This window comes from Genypterus blacodes, unplaced genomic scaffold, assembly GCF_046128005.1.
Source record: "Genypterus blacodes isolate CSIRO-AG114 ecotype Tasmania unplaced genomic scaffold, CSIRO-AGI_Gbla_v1 ptg000022l_1, whole genome shotgun sequence".
Taxonomy (NCBI): Eukaryota; Metazoa; Chordata; class Actinopteri; order Ophidiiformes; family Ophidiidae; genus Genypterus; species Genypterus blacodes.
Genome location: NW_027466835.1, coordinates 4,849,070 through 4,874,613, shown reverse-complemented (window position 1 = coordinate 4,874,613; position 25,544 = coordinate 4,849,070). Strand labels below are relative to the sequence as shown.

The following is a 25,544-nucleotide window of genomic DNA, read 5'->3' as shown; positions in this document are numbered from 1 at the left end:
TTCCTGTACCGCATCATCAGCTGAAGAAACAAATCCCTCTGCGCGCCACGAGCTGCACACAGACATGTCAGTGTCTGCGTGGCAGATAGGAGAAATAGGCCGCGCTCTGCTTCCCCGCTGTCAGTTAGCGATAGCGGGGCGGGAACTGTGCATGACCGAAAGGATACGAGCTTTCACAGCACTGTAACTAATGTTTCCAAATTACCCAAAGCCACAGGCTGAAACGGGGCAAAATGGCTCCTCACATTGGAGTCCGGACTTTCATGTTGCTGTGAAACACGTTGGCATCCATCAACACGCTGCTCCTGACTGACAGCGGCCTCGACAGCTGCTCAACGCAAGCAGGTATTTGTTCTAATTCCATCACATTTAACGGCGAGCTCCATCACTAATCTATCTTCCTGGACTATTACTTAAAGTGTCACCGAAGCTCTTTGTGAAGAAGAAGAATTACGAAACCCGAGTGCATTTACAGAATAACTATACAGTTGATTTATGTTACAGTAACATTTAAAGGCCATAACTGGTCAATTAGACCGCAGCGTAATTTGTCACCGTCACTACAGGGTAATGTTTTATTAAGCACTAATCCAAACAAATTCTATATTTATAGTTTTTGTCCTCAGTGAAATGCAAATGTGTTCAGCCCCTCACCATGGGCTGAACATGACAGAGGTCAGTGTATGACCTCTGTCATGTACTGACTTCAGGGCTTTCAACCTTTAGCCTATACTCAGACAAACCTTCTTCTTCTGTCTTGTAACACCAAAGCAGGGGTCGGACCACTTGCTGAAAAAGTGAAATGACAGTTTCGCGCTCACAAATGCAAAACAAAAAAGATGAACAGCACCTCCTGAACCCCCCACCTCCTTTTTTATATTCTACCCCAGAGCAGCTCCTCGTGGGGGCGTCACACCGCCATTTTGACAAAATCACAGTCCAGATATTCACAAATTAAATCTAAACTGAGCCAACCCTGGAGGCAGTAATACCCCCAATAGTGTCTCTAAAGTAGCTAAATAGGACAGCGCTGCATCAGAAATGACCAATTTAAGGTGCAGCCTGTGAATAAACAATCTCCGCTCGACTCCGGACGGCTCAATCTCCTCCTCCATGCATAATAACTGGTTTGAATGATTTGGGTCTACAACAGAAATCCACAACATGAGAGGGAAGTGCTGGCACGCAGTCACACAAATTGTACAACTACGCATTTGACAGACGGACGAAGGCTAGATTAATCAAAACACAACAATCTCCTGTTTGCATACAAGTTCAAGCATCCATTGTTCTCCAAATAGACCGTTTCAAACATCGTGTAACCACATCATCAGATCAAAACAGCAGTAATCGGCATTGGTGTTGTCTAAGTGCTGGTGGTATCTGAGCGCGCACACACACTTTTTGTGACCACTCGGACTTAAGTAATTGTCTAAAGAGTGTGCCGACTGCGCAGAAAAACAACACAGACGCTCTGCTTGAAGGGAGATTGTGTGGAATAAAGGTGGCCGAATGTGCAGAGGGATCGCCCGGACAATGGGATGAAAAATGCGTGCGCGCAGGAGGGATGAGGGTCAGACGTGTGGCAAAAACGCCCATGCCGGCAGGATTGCGCGCGTCTGTCGGGCTTTCGCCTCCTTTTCCCAAGCAGAAATTAGTCTTTACTCTGCAGTTTTCTGTAATGGCAGTACAGACAAAATTAGACATGTGTGCATGTTGACGCCAAACGTGTGAGCCACTTCTTACTGCAAACTCGCTCAGGTTTGTTTAAATTGGGCCTCACCGCAGAAGTGCGTACTTCGAAATGGTCATACGGTGCTGTTTGTCCAGCTGTAGAGATGTCAACATGCCTCCACTGTGAAAACATCTTGGCTATAACATTGCAGCTCTCACTCCGGGTTTAATTTACAAAAGCACATTAAGCTCTCAGAAAGGGCGCTCCACTGTTAAGAGTCAAACTTGTGATATTGATCAGTCAGCTGTAATAGCCTGGTCACTGAAATTAAAGTGCATCTTTTACCGAGCTGACGTCGGGAAACTACCGTGGTGGCGGCTTACGGTAAATGATTGGCTGACGGGACCGAAGCAAACAAGTTCATTTATCTTCCGAGTAGCACCGCCGCTCCCCATTCTCATTTCGCCACGACTCTCAATCCACAAGTATGACATTTAAGTAAAAGTCACTGATGTATTAAAAATGGATGGGCCCGTGTTTGGCTCTCATTAAAGACAGAAGTGCGAGTCACCGCCGATTCAATTAGTATTCGTCGCCATGGTGCCGTGCATGTCACGGGAGGGACGGCTCACGTTGACGACACGCTCTTGCCGTTTGCACAGCCGCCACGTTAAACCCCCCCCAAAAAAAAAGGCTGCGACAAGACGCTTGATGTATGGAGGAGCGATTCCTCTACTCCTCTCTCTCTCCCTCTCTGACGTTATGCCAAAGTCGTCTTCTAATCAGCTTTGAAATCGTGGATGTGAAGGTTACAGGATCGCCTATCCACAGCGCCGCAGATAAAGCCGGTCTCCATCAACATTCCTGTCAGTTGCCGCGGGTCAGGCTGATACCCGTGGCCTTATTCTGAACCTGCTACACTGCCGCCATGTCAATTTCCGCCCAGGAGGAAGCCTAATGCTCTCTGAGAGCAGCGGGAGGGACGCCTTGTAACGGCCTGACGTTGTGTTCCGAGCCGTAACGGCGGGGTAAAGTTTGCTTCGTTGCTCATTTGGTTCATGTAGGTTCACAACGGCTAATTAAAAGCCACCCGGGGCTAGTCAGCGTGAATCAAGTGGAAACTAGGGGACGGTAGCTTGTTAACAACGGACAGATAGACTTTTGGTTAAATGTCATCCCATCATGTTGTAGATTTCCGTCTTGAGAGATGGAAGGAGGAGGAGGAGGAGGAGGAGGAGGAGGAGGAGGCAGAGTGGTCAAACTTTGGCTAAGCTTTGTGATCATGCGTCCAAACCAGCCCTGAGAATCAGAATTCCACATCTGTCTCCAGTACACATAATCCCTTCCGATTCCAACTAAGCATGCTTAGCTTGATCTTATCTTAGATGTGTAAAAATCTAAAACCTTAAGACACTTAATAATAATAGGCAGAGTAAAGGATTCGCAGCAGACGCTCGGAGGTGGGAATCGAGTCCGCTGCGTTTCCTCCCATTTGTATTTACATGAAGCATCATTAGCGGGAGCAGGTAGAGGTCGTCCGAGTCAAGCGGCCGGCTGAATGCGTCTGCCGGATTGTTTTCCATCCGTGCTCTCACGTGGCACCGGGTCTGCAGCCTTTTGACTTTACTGAGCAACCCGCACATTCTGGCAACGCATTAATCAGTGAAAAAATAATCTCAGAGAAGAGTGGAGTCATTGAGGAAGAGATTCAAGGGGGATAAAAGGAGCTATTATTCAAAGATTACAAAGAATAAGGGCTTTGCTTAACCTGCTCACCTGTACACACCGACTTGAATTACGCCCATTACGTTTCATTATCTGTACGCAGCGATTGCAGAAATACAAATCTAATACGGAGATGAAAAAGAGCGGGACAGTATCGTCAAGATAAACAGAACAATTCACCTTTCCGCCGCGCCCGGGCTTGTGCTTATCTTATTGGTTTGTGATTAGAGTCACTCGGCAGCTCTCCCATAGCGTGGGGAGAAGGAGAGAGAGAGAGAGAGAGAGAGAGAGAGAGAGAGAGGTGGAGATAGTGGGGAGAATACTCATTTCCTCACTAGCAATCAATACTGCCACATGCCTCATCTGCACCATCTGTCTCGCGGTGGGAAAGGTCATCAGGTGGGACCGTTTCTTTAACTCTTTACCTGTAATTGGCTGTCGTCCTGAATGACAAGAGAAAGGTAAAGAGCGGGGCGCAGAGGAAGGGAGCACACTGCACTGCAACTTTAACAGCGTGAGCGCAGCCTGCATGATGGCACGCGCCAGCCACTTCATGCGTGGGCGGGAACGTGTGTTGCACTCTGTGTGCGTGCCAAGTGCTCCACCTAGTGTCCAAAAGGCGGCAACGGGGGTACGGCTGGTGTCTGCACAGATGATGCTGTCAGAGCTTTGACCTTTAGTCGTTCCTTATTCCTGCGACAATGGGGATGCTGCAGACTGTTGAGTCACTCTGATGTCTTTGGCGTAATGCAAACAGATGAGGAGGAGGAGGAGGAGGAGGAGGAGGAGGAGGAGGAGGAGGAGGAAGAGGTGTGGACAAGGCCAGCGCAATGTGAGGGATATGACCAAGTAATGTAAAGCAGTCAGGTTGTCGCTTTTCAAGGTGAACACGATTCTGCTTTCAATTTGCCATCGCATGCTAGTGGAGCGTTCATTAACTCCCATATCACTCAGGTAGAGGCCTTAACAAGTCTGTACAAGTGTGACACACACACACACACACACACACACACACACACACACACACACACACACACACACACACACACACACACACACACACACACACACACACACACACACACACACACACACACACACACACACACACACACACACACACACACACACACACACACACACACACACACACACACACACACACACACACACACACACACACACACACGGGGGAGATTAGCCACCTTGATGGGGTCTCAAACAGGTAATTACAACCAAAGGCAATCTATCCCGATATAATTACATCTCTTTAGGGAGGCGGCTTTGTGAAAGAGGACTGGATATATAAAATCCCACACAACCTGCTCCAAAACCTCACACGCGGGTAACGATGTGGCGACGGCGATTACTTGAGCGCCGGGGAAGTGCGAGAGGAAGCTCAAGGCGAGGAGAGGATCACCTTTGTTGAAGAACATGGAGGCCATCTGACCCATCTCCATGCGCTCCACAATGTCGAAGTGATCGGAGTGCCCTGCTGATCTCTCTGTGAAGACATAAGAAGAAGACAAAATGTTGGGATTTCCAGGTCATTTACCTCAGAACTACACTGTGTGGTACAGGTGAGGGTGGAGCACAGGGTTCCTGTGCGCCATCTTTATTCTAACAACATCAATACTGAAGAGAGCGTCACTCACGGACTGACAGGATGGGTTTGGTCTCCGGCTCGGCTCGCCCGCTTCCCATAACGTCGTCGTCCGAATACTCGGAGGTGGAATCGCCATCATCGACCTGCTGAGAGGATGATGGGAGTCTGTGAGGACGTGTTATGATTGGCCACTTTCCAAACAGCAGCTGGTTCATTCTCAGTATAAACAGCAATCCGTTTACAAGCTATTAACACGTGTTTGTTTGCGGAAAATGGCAGCATCTGGAAATAGTTTAACAGCTGGGAAGAGCGTCTGGGGACTCGAGGGCCGCGCTGGTCACACCAAAAATTGCACCTCGCCCAATCGATTTTCATTTCCAAAACTGTGCGTGGATTAATTTCGCCTAATTGTCAATGATAGTCAACAGCCAGCCACGCTCGCCGAATTAGAAAGTGACACGGCGGCTGAGGGAAGAGGAGACGATGACTGACGGGCGCTGGCGGATCTGTGAGAACATCAGCAAACACCGCAGGGAATGACATATTGGCATGAGAGTTAACACATTTATCCGTGCGTTAAGGCTGAGGGGCAAGGTCAAGGGTCACAGTAGAAAGAGCTCAACTGGTTTGGCCATCAAATCCAGCGCAGTGGTTCATCCTTTTCTTGAACAGAGCATTCACACACTCGTTGCCCCTGATAAACTTTTACTGGCACTTCCTCATAAAACATTAGACAACGCATCACTTCTAAAACAAAGCCTTTGATTTTCTTTCATACGCTTCAGTCAAGCAGACAGAAAATAAAAAGCATTCAGCGGAAAACATATCCGGCTTCCTCCCTCCGTTGTTTTCGATTACGTGGGAGGAGAGGCTGAGCGCGGCGGAGCGGCTATGAATCAGCGCCGTGAGTTTGGCGATTGTCCTTAAGCTCATAACTCCTCGACTGGAAACCCAAAGGCATTAAGCAAGGAGAGAAACAATAGGCCGAGGGCGATCCATTCAAAGTGCAGATGGTCTTTTTCTTAGCCCCGAAGTAAAACTGATTGAAGACTCTGCTGCCTCCCTCGGTAATCAAGTGCAGTGCGATGCTAACAGCTCCAAATTGGATTTGTTACAGCAAGGAGACACGTTGCACAGTCTCCCAAGTGTTCGGCAATAAAGCAACGACGGCTTTCTGAATTAAAAAACGTGCAGTTAAAGCCAAGTGTCTGTTTGGGGCTTTGAAGGTGACACGTTCCACAGAAACGTCTCTTAGGCTGGGGAAGCAAATGGACTCGCCTCCAGTCAGCGCTTGGTGCTTTGACGTCACAAATCTTTAACATGATTCACACCAGGGATCCAGGTTCCATGCACAGGGCAATGGGATGAGATTCAAAGGGGGATTAGCTACTGTCATTGCTCAAGTCCCTCAAGCTCTGCGTAAGGCCAAACGGACATCCAGAGTGTTGCACACGACACAGACGTCGGCCTGGGGGCTTTAACATCAGTGGACGTCTCAAAATGAAGCCATTACTTACGTTGTATTCTGGTGTTACGTCATTGTTCTTGGGTGTGTTGTTACAGTTGTAACTGTTGTTGTGAGTTTACATAGAGATTGTAAAGGGTCTTTAAGGCTTCAGCTTATCTTAAATTCATCAAAAACTAACATTGTCTCAGTCCCCTGATGTCTAGGGGGGAGGGGACAGTGAATAAAGGTGTGGGTGCAGTCACACATCTCACTCTCTACTCAGTGTGGCAAAATGATGTAAATGCAAGTTAGGTATGCTAAATCTTAAAAGACAGAACCATCTTCACTGTAAACACTCCAGATTTATTACAGCAGGATGCATTATATGTGATGCTGACTGCCAGAGTGACCTCCCTCAGTTTACGTTGTGTTTTAACTGGATGAATCCATAATAACAAAGTTGGATGTTATCTCAATCCCGAAGTGACGCCCGTCTCTCTGTACACATGGATCATGGCTGGGATCATTACTTATTACTTCTAAAAATCAATGAATATCATGGATCTGGTGTTCCACTTTTATGCCTGTGCGGTGTTCAGTATTTCACTATTACACACACACACCTCCACTGACTAAGACCAAGGTTCATTTCTTCGTTTCTACATGTGCATCATCCATCATAATAGATGTATTGGTTTAACAGAGTTCCTGCGGCGTGCGTGTGCGTGTGCGTGTGTGTGTGTGTGTGTGTGACCTCACCTCTTCCTGCTCTCTCCTCTTCCAGCGCAGTTGAGCGTTGGCTGCTGCCATCGCCTCGATCACAAAGGTGGTGGTCATGTAGCTGGGGAGGAACAGAAACAAACAATCATCAACGAGCTTCAACATTAATGATGCTGGCGTTGCAACGACTGATTCATATTTCCTCCATCCTGTAACTCGATACCAGGATATTTACAGCAAACGTTAAAAAATAAAGCAGCAAGAAATGATATTTGCTCCTCTCAAGGATGAAACCATCACTTAGATACCGGCACCATGTAGAGAAGCACTTTGTGTTATCTAATAGGCCCTGATGCTTTATGAACTCTTACATAAACAACAAACAACAACATGGACTGATGGCACACTGATGGAACACAGTCACTCCACTGATGCCTCTCACGTTCCGCTCATTCAACAGCCCAATCAAAGCCGTGGCTCCATTCTCAACAGTTAATCAACAAAAGCTTATCAGTCTGACCAAAACATTTTGACTGAGCAAAGTCTCCGCCACATCTGCGCTTTGTTAACTACAACTCTCTGTCATGGTGTTCTTGAAAACCTGATGTTGCAGTCTAGTCAGCCCCACTTGATTGATCAGATTGATTAAGCTTTTATCCATGTTGGCGACAGGACAGGTTCGTTTAGAACACCAGGCAGAGTGTTGCTAACCTAACACCCTAAACCCATAAAAGTGTTGCACCGGGGCAAAAGACTGGAGGAGTTTGGCTGCAGAACTTTGAGGTACAACAAATTGCAGTGTGTGTTCACAGCTAGAGAAAACAAGGACCACAATGTAAAATAAGCCCAGGACTATTTGGTGTTATCCAAGTTTAAAACGGAACATTCCAACCTTTTAGAAAGCGCCGTTGAAGCTGCACGCCTACTTGTGTTTCAGTCTTCGCACTGGATCTTTAATTTAAAGAATGTTTTATTATGTTATATTATGTTGTTTTCTTTTGTTGCTGTTTTCGCGTTTAAACCAAACTAAACCAAAGATGGGCCGAATCAACAGGATCTCCTCATGCACATGACGAGATGCATAACTGGGAGCGCGTACATTCACAGTCACATGATCTGGGTCTGAACTCAATCTATTTATTGCCTTAACTGCAGTCTAATGAGAGTTTGAACATGCTTGTAAATTTACTCCAAGATGACCTAGAACAAGACAAACACATTCTCAGAGGTGCACTTTCTAAATGCATAATCAAAACATAGGAAACATACGGTCAAAGAGTGCTGAAAGCTTTGTTTGCTACACACCGGACTTAGAATAGAAGCACACTCACCTCATAAACCCTAGAAAGGAAATGAGGGCTAAGCTGACCACCCAGCCGGCTTCAGCGAAGGCCTTGGGCATCGTCAGAGCTCCAGTTCCCACAATCAGATTGAACATATACACCAACCCCACCTGGGAAACACAGACAAGAACGTGGCGATTAAACCTTATTCATACTGTTTCAAGTGTTCTGTTGTATTTTGAGTTTTTACATTATTCTTCTTTCACTGCTGGATTGGAGATTGGGATATTTTTTGCATCTAAGTTTTCTTTAAAGATTTAAACTGCACACATAATGTTACAGAGTGTGTCACTGCACTGGTTGGATAATACGTGACAGTCAGGTACAGGTGTAATCACCCAATAGAGAGGAAGACAACTGGGCTAATTGTGCAGCACTTCCCCCTATCGAATGGCAGAGTGCTTTAAATGATTCAAAGATCTGGCTTCCTGGAAAAAGCATTTGAGCAGCAGAAACGATTGGTTTGTGGTGACGTTATGCTGCCATAAGCAAAGACAGGGCCTTGAATAAGAGGCCCAAACAGAACATAGGCCGGAAATAGGGACGATGTGTTAGAAAGGAAGACGATGAGTAAGCGTTACAGGTTCCTCTTGCTTTTTTACTACACTTTCAAGTCCTTACGTGACGGCCTTATATTGGCATTAAGAAGTACCTTTCTTTGTTGTGACGGATTATTCAAATACAATGATAGATAAGCTGTCTAACCGGTATTAAAATACACAATAAAAGATTATACAAGTACCCATAAGGGACATTTTCAAGATCGTAAATTCTTGCAGTGTTGTTGGGATTGATTGCTTCGGTCTGCTGGACTTTGCATTCAGAAAACTCTGCACTGCAACCGGAACCATCACGTTTAAAGGGAAAGCTTACTGACCAGTCACATGTTTACAAGAGCCCCCTGCACATTTACCACAGACACAGTGCTGACATGAAGTAAGAAACATCCATGATACTCACAAAAGCAGAGTAAGGCTCCCCGCTTTCTGTGATTCCACCTGCCATGTTTTACAACAACACTGCTGGAGACCTGAGGGATAAACAAACAAATATGGTGTCATGAAAACAACAGTACCGCCCATTAGCTGCTGTGGGATTTGAACACTTCAGTATTTAGCAAAGTGAGAAAATGCTGAATGACACACTACAAAGGTTTCATAACTCAATTAGGCAAAAACAAAACTCCCATTAAGCGACTAATACTTAAACATTTGTAACTCGTTGCTGCATTTTGGTGACAAGAGCATAAACGAAACCAACGCCGATTTATTTTAATAGCTTTATTAACGAATCGTAAATATACGCCACCGCAAATGAAATCCATGTGTGTTTGGTTTAAGAATTTAACTTTGTTCTTAAAGTCATTGTCGAGCTCAGTAAGCTGACGTTGCCTTGCTGGTAGTGCCACACATGCTGATCAGCTCTCACACAAGAATTACCAATGTGCAATAATAACATTGAAAGTTATCTTACTGAGTCAGTACATGCGAAAAACTAGTTTGTAATTTTCTAGTTACACATGTAGCGTTATTTGAGATACGGGTAAACAAAGCTCACCTTCTCTGAATGAGTGTTGCTACGTTAGCCTTGAGACTAGCAGGGCGCTCCAGACTGTCAGCTGGATCAGATCCACACTTGCTTGCTAACTAGCTGGTTTTAACAGAAACGCTAAGCATCGAGCTAACATGGGCACCAGTTGTTTGTGTGAAGACGAGCGGCTGTTGACATGAAGCTTGCAGGAAACTCTCCCACGGACTAGCTAAACTCTTGTATTCAGCTACCTGAAGCCAGCTATGACTTAAACAGACGTAACATTCCGTCAACATAAATTCTACTTCCGTGTATTTCTTTCAAAATAAAATCTTAACATAGAAAAGAAGGTCTAAGACTTTTATTGTGAATCTCCCGATGTGTTGTATCATAGTTGTAACTTGGTGTTCCTGTTTATTGCTTGATGTTCGGGAATTTTAAATCACGGGGTACAGGCACACCAAACTGAAAGCGCTCGTTTATGTTACCTGGCCTCCCGGTGTGTGATTTCCCTGCTAGTAAACAGGTTTTATATTGCAAAATTATGTAGCTTTCACTTAATATTTGCATTGAATACATAATAGATGGTTGAAACAGCAATCTCAGAAATTGTAATGTTTTCGGTGTTGTTTCTTTTGCTTTTATCCGCCCCATTGATGTACCCAGGCGGCAGAAATGAACATCAAATTTACCATCGATCAGTCATATGACATAACGTACCTGGCTGGGACGGAAATGGATAGATAGATGGGAAATTGTGTGGATTAATAGCGGTTTTGTGACATCCATCATCAGATTCAGAAATCCATGAGTCCAACCATGTCCCATTTGTGGTTCTCAAACTGATGTGGGGCGGGGGGGTTCATTAGCCCACGATGCAGGAGCTCCGTCAGCAACATGTTATTGTTTAATCTGTCTAATCTTACTTATTATCTCAAATTACACGATTGAATTTACTGATAACTCCTCATAATAGCTTTTTTATAGGAATGTGAACTTTGGCACAAAAGTTGCAATAACTGAATTTTGACCACCAGAGGGCAGAAATTCTTCAATTCTTAGATGTTGTGGCCTTAATACACTTTTCCCCATAAATTAAAGAAGACAAGCAGCAGAAAGAAATGTATTTGAAGCAAAAATATGTATATTTACATGAGACAAATACAAAGACAAATATTAATTGTATGTGATTGCCGTGAATTGCATGCAAAATGACTAGAATAAAGTATCTATCTATCTATCTATCTATCCATCGATCTAACGATCTATAGATCTATCTATTACCGTTTCCCCTTAAAGAGCCTGTCTACAGAGCTTTATGATACGTTCAATGACCACCTATCAGCCACCTGTTCCGTCCTATGGGTTAAACAAAATATGCCTGAAAAGAAGGGCATCACCTAGTCTGGATCCAGCAAAAACGGGGGGTCAAATAAAGAACAGTAACAGACTAAAATAACGTAAAAAGTTAAAGACAACTGCAAAACAGAGGGTAAACTGAAATTTACTCCGCTATGTGCATAAATGAACCCCACTACCAAAGTTCCACCAATGTAAAGATGCCCACTGGATAGATGATAAATACATATTTAATCTGTCGGAGCCACAAAAAATCCCAGAGGAAACCAGTACCAATATATGTGGGCAAGAAAATATCCAACACCAATCGCGTATAGGACAAAATACATGAAGTCCATGATTTTCACCACTCGTTTAAAACATCCAGGAGTCTTCTGGTCTTCCCCAGCAGCAGAGGAGCATTCCTGCTTCTCTCTCTTCACCTCATCCAGGATTTGTTGAAGCAGGAAGATGTCAGTGGGCAACTGTAAACCAAGCTGGTGACTGTCTGCTCCCTCCTCAATCATCCCTGCAGCGCTGTTAGTTTCTGCATGGCGGAAGGCAAAGACAATTCATCAAACTACTGTAACCCATTTAGGTATTGTTGCAAACGTGTCAATATTCCCTCATTAAGGCTGCAAAATCATACATTCATATCTGGATCACACACAGCCTGGTATGTTAAGTAACTGTTCTCCTTCTTGCACTGCACTGGAATGAAGGTTCTCATAAACTACATTTGCCGTATCATTATTGCCTTTTGGAAACAACAAATTTGCCTACATCAAGGTTTCAGTTGGTATCAGTTTGACACCAATAAACTGGTGGGTTAGAACACAGCATACAGCACCTTTTAAAAGCCAATAAACAGTTAATAATACAACCTTGCTGATGGTTGAGTTCTTGCTGCTTCTCCAAATTCGCCTCTGGGGAGTATTGAGCTTTTTTGCCACAGTGAGGATCAAAGTTGAGAAGAAAGCCAACAATTATGGACTCCATGAGGCTGCAGCCCACCATGAGGAAGATTAACAGGCAGAACATAGCTGGAATAAAAGCGCAGTAACACAATAAAAGGCGTGATCGTGGTTGTCTGGTCTGGTGGTCTGAGGTTTGTAAGCCAGCTCTCACCCATCATTGGCAGAGTGTCTTCAGTCGAAGGCAACATGTCTTGAAGAATCAGCAGTAAGACAGAAATGGACAGGAGTATGGTCACTTTAAAGCTGAGCTTTTCCACCCCACTGATGAAGAAGGAAGACAAATCCAACAGCAGGAAACAGCACAACGGCACAATCAGGTTTATAAAATACAGCATCGGTTTCCTTTCGAGAGTGACCTGCAGGAGCAAAACAAAATCTGAAGATTAAAGACAAAATGTATACCTTTGCACATCGTTAAAGGTTTACTACACGTATTTTCTCACCTTGTATTCAAGTTTCGTATTTTGGCTAGTAATAGTAATGTTCACAAGTGCCCATTCTCCATGTGTAGCCATATAGTATTCAGACGTGCTGGTGAGCATTGTGTCATTGCCCGTTGTTCCTAGTAATGTCTTTTCTGTGCAGCAAAAAAGACATTCTCAAATTAATCTGGAAATGGACTCTTAAGATGTGAGTGGAAAATAGTCTTATTCATTTGTTAATCACGTTATGTAGAATAAGCCACGCCCACTCCATTTTGTAGAAGATGCTAAAGAGTTGGGAAATCTAATTAGACTAAAGTGATCAAATTTTAAAGGTTAAACATCAAAGTGGTCAAATGGTTATGATGTCACCATCAGGTTGAACACAAACACACAGTCGGAGTGTTAACAGAGGTTCACCTGCTGTGTTCATGTTACCTGGAGCGCTCATGGACGAGAAGGTGATGAAGCAAGTCTGCCTATCGAAGGGGAACATGTTGAGATCCAGCTCACAGGTAGAGGTGAGGCGCTGGATTGCGCTGGAGTAAACCATACCAGTGGACTTCAGTGTGAGAAATGGACTCATCCTCATGCTCCCAACGTCAGAAGTACTGATGGGGTGAAGAAGATTTTAATAGTGAACACTACAACACCATATCTCTGGACAAAACAAAAAAACTTCAACACAACATTCTGCTTCACTTCTTCTCTTCAACTGTCTGGCATCCCTGTTGAGTTGTGTACGTACTCCTGGTAGGTGAGAATATCGGGGGTCCAGAGCTTTGCCCTCCGAACAGGCACCTCCTTTATCCCACAAAAGTTAGTTGAATTCCAATTTAAGAACTCGTTCATCCAGGTCTGTGCAAGGACAGGAAAATCTTACAACTTACAACATCCCACTGTCAAACTGCACGAGACATTGACTTGAACTTCACTAAAACATCTCGAAGAGGCTCACCATTGAGAAGAAAGAGTGGGTGGTCAATGTCTGCTCTTTCTCATCCTGCACAAAATCAACAATTTGTTAATCCACAATGACATCACAATGAGGACAACCTCCGAACAATACACGTGGAATAGCAAAGGCACTCACCACTTCCAAGATACCAATAATCACCGCATCTATGGTGACATTTGTCGGCGTTCTCCAGTCGTGCACAGGTCGCACGTCTGCCAGCATGTCGTTATGTTTCATTAGGTTCAAGTGATCCAGGAGCCTCACCGTTGAGCAGTCCGAGTCCTGAATACTGCAAACTCCAGCTGAAGCAGAAGAACACAGAGAGATTACATCAGAGGCTTATTAATACATATCATTAATACCTTTCAAGTGACTGGAAGTGCTTCATATGTCCCCATCGCTATGTGTTAATACGTTGATGCTTTAATTAATGAAATCACTACCACACACTCACCCATTAGAGCAAAGAAGGCCACAGTCCTCAAAGGCGACATGGCTGCGTTTGCCTTCAGGGAAACGTGAGCCAGTCCTTTTAAACTGCAAAGCTGACGGGAGCTGGTCACTTACTCAAACAACACAACAGCAGAGTGTGAGAGGGATCAATAGATTTAATTAATAGCATTGTAAAGGCATTGGACAGGTTTTGTTTGTGGAAATAATACAAACCACCGGTGCGAGTCCAGAATCAAGGGAAGGGTCAACAGGAGAGTAAATACAGGCAGAGGCAGAGACTCCAGAAGCTTTCAGCGACACAAAGGTCTGGAACCCGCAGCGATATTTGATGCATGTATATAGAGGAGAGTTTTAAAGAAACACATGAGGTCACCGCATGTTTGTTTGAGCATTAAGAGCCAAACACCTGCGTTTCATTTAATGGCAGGGATAAAATGATACATCCGATAGCTGCAGGTTCTTTATTGTATCTCTACTACAGGGAGGGATATGTTTTTCTTATGTCGACAATAATGACATCACCACTCAAAAGTCTAATACCCTCATGTTACACCCTGTTTGCTGCTGCTTCTTACCACTCCAACAAAGTGAGGGTTTGAGTAAAAAGTGTAATTTTTCCTGATTGAGTTACTTCACTGTATGTTGTTTTTTGGCACACAAACATTTTCAGAAGAACATAATCAACACAACAAACACATTGTAATAAAGATTCTCTTGCAAAAATTGGAAAGATTTGACGATTAACATGATGTCACCAGGTGCTGAGAATTTTGGCTTTACAAAATTACCGGATTCTTCTACGAAAAACATGATGTATTTAAACTACTGCAACCCGTATTATTTACATTCTTTGTGAGAATCTGTCCAGTCCAGCAGTTAAGATGCATTTCGTCCAGTTTAAGCACTCTGGTTGTTCTCAGGCCATCGACGGTTCTCAGGGATAAACGTCAGAGGGCAGCTTGAAGTCTTTGAAGGTGTAGAAGGAGATGTCTCCAATGTCCACCACGGCAAACACCACAGGGACGTCCCCGCTCTTGAAGCTCAGCAGCTTCATGTCTCGCAGGTCAGGCACAGGACCGTCAAAACTGTGAGGCGAGACAGGGAGACGAGGGACCGGGAGGTTATGGATCATTTTATTGATTAGAGATACAGGTCCATTTGTGATTGATCACGAAGGACACTTAGCAGCAAATTAAATTGATTCTCCGTCTCTGGCAGAGATGTCCCTACAAGAAATAGTCAAAGTTGCAGACTAATCATTTCCCCAAAGTGCTGTGGGACATTTTAATAAGCTCTGTGTTGAGTCCACACTTTTGCTGTTTGTTCAACTGTACTCAGGTGTCCTGAGTCAACATCCCTGTGGACGTTTTGCGGGGATTACTTACCTGCAGACACACATGCGAGAATAAGGTTTCCCCGGGTTGCTCTTCTTGAAGTCAGACACCGTATCAGGTTGGTAAACATTGAAACAAATCCTCCAATCGTCCGAACTTTTCAACCTGTGCAGACAAAGCAGAAGGTCGTCTACCGGCGCCGTTTTCCTTCGCGTGGCTGGGAATATATCAAATCCACTGACAAACACACTGCGCTTGTCTTTGGTCCCACGCCAATACGTCTTACATCATACAACAGAATCAATAGTAATCATTCTGGAAGCCTGCGAGAGCCAAGCATGAAGGCTGAAGGTCAACAAGGAATGCTGATGAGACAGATTTGTCCTTTTGGTTTCGTAGACAAGAGAATTCGCAGATTTACTTTGAAACCTTTGCGACGCCGATCCAAGTCTGCGCTCCCTCGCTACAGCACCACTGTGCACAGGGAGGGAGCACAGGCTGCTCTGTTGATGTCAGCATGCAACAGATACAAGAACCGATCAATAAGGAGGCTTGTGTGTTTGTCTTACTGGCTGCTACTCTGCTACATGTAAGGAACTGAACAATTCAAATAGATTTTCAGTTTCTTCATAATTCAACTTTAACCCCAAATTTCTGCAAAGTCTTCAACTTTTCCCAAGAAATATTTTTTTATCAGTACAGTAAATTCCTTTGTTTCTCTTCTAAATCAAATGGAAAGGATGTGAATGCTGAGGCCGTGTGAGAATCTGTTCAGACGTATAAAGACAAAGTACCTGTCTGCTCCCTCCAGCAGATCAGTGGATTTGATCACACTGATTTTATCCAAAAGCTCAGCTGGAATAAAAAAAAGAGGACAAACAGAACAGCAGTCGTTACGTTTCAACCTCAGATAGAAGCAAAGCGACATGGCTGAGAGTGTGTGAGGTGTGTGTGAGCTCACCGGTGGATATCCGTTGCGTGGGGTCGTGTAAAGGAGTGACCTCTCTGTTCCACAGGTGTGGCGGTCGACCTTTGACCTTGCCCTGGCGCTTTGCCCGCAGCTCGCGATACTCCGCCCAGTTTCTGCAGCGGCGAACCTGCGGGGCAAAAACGTGAATTCCCGTATTCCTATGCGACTCTTAACTGGCGGACAAAGTCGTCGGCTGCTACAAACCTCTCTGTCTGCGTTGACGTCCTGCCTTAATCCATACTGGTCGTGTTCCCTCTTGCGCTCTCTCGACGACATCTTTACCTCCCACATGTTTAGTCTCTTCCTCCAGGAGGAGACGTCGCAAAGTCCCACAGCCAGAGCGCCCGGCAGCAGAGAGGGGTCCGGGGCGGCCAGACGGAGGGGCTGGCTCTCCCTGGAACCCAGGTCCGGGAAGGAGATGGAGCGGAAATCCCAGCGCGGGGGACCGCTCACCGGCAGATGATCAGACTTGTGACCCGAGTCTCTGAGGGCATCCGCCGCCCACCAGGCTCCGTCCCCCCGGCCCTCATGTGATGAGCTTGCGGCGGGATACCGGGCTGCAGGACCCTCCGGAGAGGCTGGAAGCTCTGCAGGATGCTCTGTGGGGTCTTTGGCCTGCTGCTCCTTCTCTTTAGCCTCAGACTCTCCCTCCTCCATTCTCTCTGAAGTGGACCCCTCTTGTGCTTCTGTGTAAGTACTGACAGAAAACACACACTGATGACTGATGGGAAACTTCAAAGATCATGATCTACACAGCACCAACACAAAGCTCATGCATGAAGCTTCCTTTAAGTTCATGGCTGTGGCAGAAACCCATTCAAAGGGGTGAAAATCAGATGTAGTAAGGTGTGGAGTTTTGTACGGTTTTCACTCAGTGTGCAAAGCGGTGCACGAGCATGGTAGAGCAGAAATGATACAATCTGTGTTTCGGACATTAAGGCATTGCAAAGGTTTCTAAATGAGCATAAGAAGATGAAGCAACAGGCAGCAGCTACACTTTGGTGAGGCAACTAATGACTATGATTATGTATGAAAATGTTTTATAATAATGTTAAACATGTCAATTGAATGTGCCACACCTTGTGTTTACTTGGTTCCCCACAAAGAGATGTGTGCAGCTGATCAAACAGTACAAACTGTACACATGTGTGTGTGTGTGTGTGTGTGTGTGTGTGTGTATGCTCTGCTGTGTGGGGACGGATCACATTGTGTTTGTCATTACCTCGATGTGGCGGCGCTGCTGCTGTCGCTGTGTTTCCTCTTCAGGTGCCTCGCTGCTTTGTCTCGTGCCTGAGGCAGGTTCAGCTGTTTGGCATAGGAAGACGTCTCTGCGCTGCAAGGAGCCGAGGACAAGGACCAGAATCCAGCCAAGCAGAGAAATCACAGCCAAAGTAAAATATCAAAGATCACTGGGATGGGATTAGTCTGTCTTGAGTTATGTTATGTACAGAGATGTGAAAGTAGTTTAAGTCTTAAATTTCTACGCTCATTCACCCCAGATTAGTTCATTAATTAAGAATTGTAATTGACCTTTCACACATAAAAATGCAGCTGAAGGTGCTGAACATAAAATAAATAAAATATACAACAGCACTGAGGGTAAAATAAAAATAAAATCATTTAAATATATTGAAACAGAAGCATAGATCAAAGCCGAGTGAGACAGGAGGAGTTGAGTTCCACAGCATGGCAGCGTGTGTGAGGTTCTGTTACCTGGGATCAAATCTGTTCACCACATAGCCCAGTCTCTTCAGATGCCCAAACACCTTTATGATGGAAAACAAATGTCACATCATCATTCTACTTTCTTTGGTTATAGAGGCTGAACTGTCAGAGAGACGCCTGAGTGTTGTACCTGGTACTGCTGCAGGCTCAGTGTTTGTGAGGACAGGAACCTTTCGTATCCGTCCTGGATGGACAGCGGCAGCTTGCGGTGAAACACCTGCAGGTTTCCCTGTGCACGTCCACATACAGAGACAGTGTTCACCATCTCTGCGACATGTTGTTTCCGTTTGAATAAACAAACTTAACCACACCCCAGCGAACTGGCTTCATCTGGCACTCACACACTCCATTAGGTAGAGAGCCTCTTCAGGGAGGAGACACTGCTTGCCGTTTGCGGAGAAACCCATCGTCTGCCAAAACTTCCCCTGTGTGTGGCGAACACGACGTTAAACACTCCGTATGTGTGTGAAGGCTCTCAGTGTGCAAAGCAGCGGCGGAGGCTCAAACGCCACACACAGCGTTTGTTTAGGAACATTCCACGCGACAAACCTCAAGATAGCACAGCTGTGTGTTGACGCTGCAACAAACGAGCTTCAATTCCATTAAAGACGGCAGCACAACACACAGGTTTGACAGGTTATCATGGAAACACACAAGATAACTGTTTGTTGGGATCGGGAATGTACAATTTAAATTCCACTTACGGTAAGAAACCGACTCTAATGGACACATACCCAGATGACATACACTGAGAATCAAAACAATCCGTACACTGACTATGACAGCAGCAGATAGTCGTACTGTGTGTGGGCAGTGACTCAGCGTACGTCAGACAGGAGACTCCTTGGATCTCTGGAGTCATTGCATCCATTTACCTTGGAGTGCTGCTGCTGGGTACTACCTGCTGTACTCATCAGTGATACCGTGTAGTTTCCCTCTGTGCTGCTGTACTTACAGCTGGAGATTGAAGCTCCACCATCTGTTCATCTGGGATCCACATGGCCTTCACCAGGTTACCTCTGGAACGACATCAAAAGGAGACACGAGATCTTACTCTGCACATCAAAAGTCAAACTCTGTCTACTTCACGTTAATAAAGCAATTGTTTTGAAAGGATTATTTTTTTCTATTCCATACTATTGTTCTACAAAGAACAGAAGCAGAACCTTGTGCTTTGGCTTGAAATGGGTTTCGTCACCTCGGTTTTGTAGCAGGTGTGTAATAACTAATGGTGACTAATTAAAGATTCAGTAACAGTTCAGTAACAGAGCGAGTTCACTGGGGCAGTCAAGGACACAGAAAAGTAGGATTTCACGATCAGATGTCAAAGGACGACGTTTGGTGTGTCCCTTTTGTCCTTGCCTGCTTATTGTCCGTCTTACGGCCTCAACTTCCTAATAACAGGGCTCTGCAATGGAATGCTCCTCGGCAGTAAACACTGTTCAGTCTCATGTATCCGTGTCCTTCAGAGGGTCACCAGGGAGACATCAGACACCCTGTTAACATATCAAATCTGCTGACCAAACTTTAACCAAAATAAAGTGGATGAATGTGTGATGGATGAGCCATCTTCAGCACTTTTGAAGTTTCTGCAGTGTGTGCAGATTGAGTTTCATTTAATAGAAACCAAACATCTGCCTGGTAAACTTGTCATCAATCTAAATCCGCCATGTGGTCTTTGAATTAATGAGCTGAAACAAGCAAAAACCACCGGTCTGGACCTTCATCTTTCATTTTCATACACTGAGACTTAAAGTGCATTTTGGCCACTACCGGTCACTCACAGCCTCTCCACTCTTTCCTCTGACACCAGGCTCCAGTGTTCACTCTGAGCCTGCTGAAGTCGCTGCTTTTGCTCGTCCGAGTCGTCGGGGAAAAAGTCCTTCTGTCCCCTGACCGGGATTTTGTGACTCCTGCTCCGGGCGGCAAACAGCTCAGATGGACTGGAATCAAACAACAACAGCACATCTGATGCTTTAGTCACCGGATAAAGCTGAGACTCATTAATATTAAATGACATATTGATATCAACGGATATGTCTAGACAAGCAGAAACACTGAGTTTGAGTCAAAATTGTTCCTGAGATATTATTTGACATTTCTGATTTCATTAATAATTCTTATTGAATAACAAAATGCTGAACTGTCACTTAAGACTAGGAGTACAGCTCTGTGTAAGGATAATAACAGTGTACCACACCCTGTCACCTGCATGTGGACATGGTAATAATAGACCAACATTTGTCTTTGTCATCATGATGACCGATGACTCATGTCATGTTGGGAACTTGTTCAGACATGTTAAAACAATACACCCATTTAAAAATGAGAGAACTGCACATTATGAGTCATATACTGGCAAAGACATGTGAAACTGAAATAAGAGGAACACTGAGGAACTCATCTTGTTTGTATATACGCGACCAGTTCACCAAATAAAAGGTTTTACCCATAAATACTTCATTTTTTACAATCGATTAGGCTTTTCTATCGACAATTGCTTTGCATTAAATAAACAAGAGGGGGCGACAGAACCCAGTAGGAACACAAACTCTGCTCAGTGATTCACAACGTGAGGATACTGTCTCTATTTGAGGTGTTCAACGCCTCTGAGGAAAATTCAAAGTCATGTTAAAGAGTTGGATTTGTGTCTTAACCACATTTGAAGTGACGTTTACTCTGTAAATCCGCAGCTACTAGCAAAACATTAAATTGACACATAAACCTGTGAAACCATGGGCACAGTACATCAGTTTCAGAGCTTTGGCCAGAGAGAAGGGGATATAAATCGAGACACTGCGGTTTTTTTAAGTGGAAACTTAACTAAGTAACGCAAGAATACTAATTCTAGTCGTTGGTTACCTCAGTATTTCACTGTAGAACTTCGGGGCTTCTGCATGTGTCTTATTTTGGTCCGCCATGATTGCCGACAGCCTCTACCTTAGTTTCTCCGCTGGGTCCTGGCGCCCGAATCATTCGGTAATTATGAGAAATGCCATGTCCGGACGGTAGAGGGAGCTAAAGCAAAACATTTCACTCTGCCACAAATGTTGCTTATTTCTCTTAAAATGTTGGTCTATTTGTTGGAATTGTTGGATATTCTTATTCAGCCCATATCAAATATGTATAATTTGTTCAGTCACACTCTCAATAGGCTTTGCCTGTAACTTTTTTGGTGGTAAGTGTCAGGGTGCATGAGGAAGGATTCAGATGAGGTGACGTTTTAGCTAACTTTGTAGTCTTCACTTGTGTAATCATTTATTGAATTTAGCTAATAAAATATTAAAGCTCCGAAACACCTTTGTCAATTATTAAAAGTGACGTGTGTGTGTGTGTGTGTGTGTGTTTGTGTGCGTGCGTGCGTGCGTGCTTGTGTGTGTGCGTGTGTGTGTGTGAGAGACCCCCAACCCCATGCCACCACCATCAGTGGAGGGGTGGCTCAATTACGGTGACCGCAACTCATTACACCTGACCCGTGAGGTGAGTTCGATGCATGAGCCATAAGGGAAAGCCCCCACTGAGCCAGTACCAGGAAGTGGGACACCAAAATCCATCTCTACCCCCCATCCCATGCTCAAGCAGAGCAGCAGCCCCCTCCCCATTCCTGAAAGTCAACAATAAACCACGTTTCCAGTAAGCCGGATACCTCCCCAAGTCCTCCTCATCCCCATGGAGACCACTACGAGGGTCTGCAATCCTGTGTCTTCTCGCCAAAGCAGCCCACCCATGCAGAAAGACCTTATATTTTACCCAATATGGATCAAAATGCAGACTAAATCTCCCAAGTGCAAATACGTTTCTCTGTTTTCTCTGCTGTGGGTACAAAGGGAAGACTTGGCGTGAGCTCTGGTGGAATATTTGAGCAGCGCACAAAGACTCAAACAGAGAAAAAAAAAAACACGAGTAGCACTTTTCAGAGCGGTGTACGATATTTTACAGCCCTAGCGTCCCTTCTTTTGTGAGCCGTGACGTCAGCATTCCCCTCTGCCGTGCGTGAGTGACACACTAGCTTTGTTTTGGAGTCGCCACATCTCATTCACGGCCGCTTAACTCCTGAGTCTGCGTGGTGGCCTTTCAGGATGCCTGATTCCTTAATCCTCCGGTTTTTCAGTAAGGCGCTGAATAACTGCTCGTTTGTCTGCTCAGTCCTGGGGTGGCGGGTCGCTTGCGCTTTATGTGAATTGTTGACTTGCAAAACACGGCGTAAGGACTGATACACTGATGGGATCAATGCCAGCAAGGTCATGGTGAAAGTTCATTTGTGCTGCTCAGTTAGAAACTAAATAAGACCCAAAGAACAGACCAACAATTCTCAAAGTGCCAATAAATACTTTTCTTCCATCTATAACAAATAACGACCGTTCAAAATCTTCTGCTCCTATTTTGAAACAACCACAACGTCAACAGTTCCCATTGGAAATTGTTTATTTTCAGCTTCCCATCGTCCAAAAGTAAAGCCTACAGTAAATGACAGAGCAGTGTTACGTTGAATAACAGTGTTTGTTTGATCGCTGAATATCCGGGTATCTTATCCTTCACTGTTGTACAAATCAAACAACCACAAGATCAGACAGACGGGGACTTTAACAAAAGGTTGCAAGGAAGTAGATGAAAGCTGAATATCAAATCAGAGAGAGTGTGAATGATTCTTCCCATGTTTCCTCAGAGACCCTGAACCTGACATGAAAATGAAAACAGTTGAAGATGGAGTGTGTGCTTGACATTTTCCCAGTTGCTTCAAATCATGTTGCAGCACACACACACACTGAACTGTTTGTGCAAGATGTGTCACTCTCTCCCGGTGAATCTCTGTGTTCTGCTTTAACCCTTTGATGGAGTTACTGTGATTTGAGACTTAGTTCCGCTACAAAAACAAATATCCATCGTATCAAACCATTTTACATGTTCCCATTAGTGTTATTATAGTGAAATATAATATAACAGAGCAGGGAGCAGTAGATTTGTATCGAAAACAGATTGAAATAATCGTTACTTCAGATTTTCTCACTCATTTTGAGATAATAGGAATTGTAGCTTTTAGTTTTCCACAAAATTACATTGATGAGATGGAATTGTATCAAATTTGCACAGAGTCTAACGCACGCAGACGTCCTCAGCTTGAGCAAACAACCTTACAAGCATATCCTCTTCCTCCTCCTCCTCACCCTTTTCATCCTCCTGATCCTTCTCATCCTCCTCATCCTTCATCCTCCTCATCCTCCTCTGTCATCTGCCTGATCGTTTGCAAACAGCTCATAAAGATCAGCCGAAGGAGCGACACAGTTTAAGCCATTAGCAAACAAAGCCACACCAGAGGCAGCGACACCTGACGTGCACCTGACACACACACACACACACACACACACACACACACACACACACACACACACACACACACACACACACACACACACACTCTTTCACCCTCGCTCGCTCATCCACACAATTCACCATCACTAGTCTGTTAAATCTGTTTGTGGTTTGAGTTCAGTCACAGCACACTTTCCCTCTACAGGCCCTTTGCACTCGGCTGCTACTTTTTCTGGGAAAAGTCAGTGTTTGTTTGCACGAGGACTGATGGGATTAGTGGCGGGAAATAACAAGATGACTCATTTCTATCGTAAATCAACCTCTGAGATTGGATTAGAAGAAAGAGCAAGAACCTCAAAAGACTTTCAAACAACTGCTGCTGTAAAATGTAGAATAAGTTTCTTATGTCACCTACATGCTAAACTATAATATAAACTATTATTTCCTCAGTTGCTGAACATGCAGGACTTGTTACTTATTGCAGATATGATCCGTTAAACTTCACTTTGTCTCAATCCTTACATAGCAATGAAGGTATTGTTGTTGTTGTTGCTCGTCAAGCTGAGCAGGACAAATCACTTTACAACATCTTTCATTCATCCATTCACACTCACACACACACACAGACACACACAGAGAATGGTGGAGCTGCCACGTAATTAGGGGTGGAGAGTTTCACTTTTCAGACAGCAGTCAGGGGGAGCCAGGAATCGAACCTGCGACCCTGCATTTGAATGGAAACTGTCTGGAGTCTACAAATGAGGTTTTTGTAGTTGACAGAGCGAGCATGAAGGGCACAAGCAGAAATTGAATGAATTGAGAATATTCTAGAATCAACAAAATTACAGATTTTTTTTCCATATAAATTCTGGTTTTAGGTATTCTAAAATAAAAATAAAAACACTTGAGAAGAACTTTTTAGGATTGTAAATCACGCAGAATTTCCCCAAACTGACCCAAATTGATTTAGCTGAAGCAAAAACCAAAACACACACTCTGCATTCCCAAACGTATCTCCTTGACGTCTCAGGCTGCATGTGAGTGGCAGGACGTGCTGCTGTCTGTGTGACTCGCTGCCGTCTGTGGCCCATAAGGTCACCGTGTCGTCGGACCTCCTCCACCGTAGGAGCTGCATTGTTCTGGAAGTCTCTGGATCAGTCCCCCTCCTGGGTGGGACTTTTACAACCCCCCCCCCACCCCCCTTTACCTAACACCCAAAGCCCACTCTGACCCCTCCGCCTCACCCTCCACCCCACGCTGCCGTTCTGCGTCTCAGCCCGGGCTTGTTTGCATTCCTCTCAGTTAATAAGTGTTTGTCTGATCTCTGGCAGGGGGTGTAAAGATCACCACCCCCCCTCCTCCCAATCCCCTGCCCCCACACACACACACACACACACACACACACACACACACACACACACACACACACACACACACACGCACACGCACACGCACACACACACACATGGCAGCCCGTCCCACCCTGGCTCACCCAGCTGTAAAGAGGACAGGGGTGATGATGCTGCTCGGAAGGGAAGCAGTGTCGCGGGGGGTCGTATGTTTCACCAACACACTGCTCAGATATTAACTTTTATTATAACTGGGAGGCTGCTATCCAACCACAGCAACGCAGGTTTTGTAAATGTGTGTAGAAGAAACTCACACTCACACACAGACACACACACATTTAGCTGACAATAGTTTATATGATCTCTGCTTGAGAGCGTGAATGCATCTTCCTCGTAAAAAGTTAAGGGTTTTTCAGGGTTTTATTTATTTTAACCATAGAAACTGATGTAAAAATGCACAAGATTATTAAACTCAGATAAAATAGGACCTTTAACTTGAATTCCTAAAGTTTCATTGCTGATTTGAAACTGGGTGTTGCTAAAATGGAATTGCCAATAAGAGAAAATGTGACGGAATGTGTGGCTTTTGTCTAGTAGTGTCTTTTTTTTTCAGTGTGAAGTCGACCATCCTGTGTCGGCTGAAATTGTTGGATGATACGTTT

At 44.7% G+C, this 25,544-nt stretch overlaps 3 protein-coding genes across 4 annotated transcripts in view; all 3 read right to left on the bottom strand.

Moving 5' to 3' along the window:
* Nucleotides 1-10,331, bottom strand: part of slc38a12 (solute carrier family 38 member 12) — a 42,707-nt gene extending 32,376 nt beyond the window's left edge. Inside the window, exons 1-6 of one of the 2 annotated variants that reach the window (XM_076143038.1) lie at nucleotides 10,074-10,331; nucleotides 9,477-9,546; nucleotides 8,505-8,626; nucleotides 7,213-7,294; nucleotides 5,056-5,152; nucleotides 4,821-4,904 (exon numbers count right to left, since the gene is read on the bottom strand). In XM_076143038.1, coding sequence (XP_075999153.1) covers nucleotides 4,821-4,904; nucleotides 5,056-5,152; nucleotides 7,213-7,294; nucleotides 8,505-8,626; nucleotides 9,477-9,521 — 430 coding nt within the window. In that variant the 5' untranslated portion in view covers nucleotides 9,522-9,546; nucleotides 10,074-10,331. The remainder of the gene's footprint in view (nucleotides 1-4,820; nucleotides 4,905-5,055; nucleotides 5,153-7,212; nucleotides 7,295-8,504; nucleotides 8,627-9,476; nucleotides 9,547-10,073) is intronic. The other variant, XM_076143039.1, reaches the window with a different exon arrangement.
* An 862-nt stretch (nucleotides 10,332-11,193) lies between these two features.
* Nucleotides 11,194-14,337, bottom strand: LOC142992693 (5-hydroxytryptamine receptor 3A). The gene is made up of 9 exons (XM_076143215.1): nucleotides 14,196-14,337; nucleotides 13,877-14,043; nucleotides 13,742-13,786; nucleotides 13,532-13,641; nucleotides 13,222-13,394; nucleotides 12,805-12,938; nucleotides 12,513-12,717; nucleotides 12,269-12,427; nucleotides 11,194-11,931 (listed from the first exon to the last, which is right to left on the bottom strand). The coding sequence occupies exons 1-9, from the start codon at nucleotides 14,233-14,235 to the stop codon at nucleotides 11,636-11,638; spliced, it is 1,329 nt and encodes a 442-aa protein (XP_075999330.1). The 5' UTR covers nucleotides 14,236-14,337; the 3' UTR covers nucleotides 11,194-11,635.
* Nucleotides 14,338-15,127: 790 nt separating this feature from the next.
* Nucleotides 15,128-21,216, bottom strand: tsen54 (TSEN54 tRNA splicing endonuclease subunit). Its single transcript, XM_076143214.1, has 12 exons — nucleotides 21,086-21,216; nucleotides 20,008-20,166; nucleotides 19,179-19,242; nucleotides 18,565-18,648; nucleotides 18,354-18,452; nucleotides 18,212-18,264; nucleotides 17,721-17,831; nucleotides 16,703-17,195; nucleotides 16,490-16,625; nucleotides 16,323-16,383; nucleotides 15,580-15,693; nucleotides 15,128-15,279 (listed from the first exon to the last, which is right to left on the bottom strand). Exons 1-12 carry the CDS (start codon nucleotides 21,142-21,144, stop codon nucleotides 15,129-15,131), a joined length of 1,584 nt encoding a protein of 527 aa, XP_075999329.1. The 5' UTR covers nucleotides 21,145-21,216; the 3' UTR covers nucleotide 15,128.
* Nucleotides 21,217-25,544: the final 4,328 nt, after the last annotated feature.

What these genes read in the sequence shown, in the direction of transcription:
- LOC142992693 (XM_076143215.1), bottom strand. Translation starts at nt 14,235, where the DNA reads ATGTCGCCTTTGAGGACTGTGGCCTTCTTTGCTCTAATGG. An exon ending in CTCGTCCATGAGCGCTCCAG is followed by an intron (nt 12,939 to 13,221) that starts GTAACATGAACA and finishes TTTGCTGCACAG; the next exon opens with AAAAGACATTACTAGGAACA. An exon ending in ATACGAAACTTGAATACAAG is followed by an intron (nt 12,718 to 12,804) that starts GTGAGAAAATAC and finishes TTGCTCCTGCAG; the next exon opens with GTCACTCTCGAAAGGAAACC.
- tsen54 (XM_076143214.1), bottom strand. Translation starts at nt 21,144, where the DNA reads ATGGCGGACCAAAATAAGACACATGCAGAAGCCCCGAAGTTCTACAGT. An exon ending in GTGAACAGATTTGATCCCAG is followed by an intron (nt 17,832 to 18,211) that starts GTAACAGAACCT and finishes GGCTCCTTGCAG; the next exon opens with CGCAGAGACGTCTTCCTATG. An exon ending in AGCAGCGCCGCCACATCGAG is followed by an intron (nt 17,196 to 17,720) that starts GTAATGACAAAC and finishes GTTTTCTGTCAG; the next exon opens with TACTTACACAGAAGCACAAG.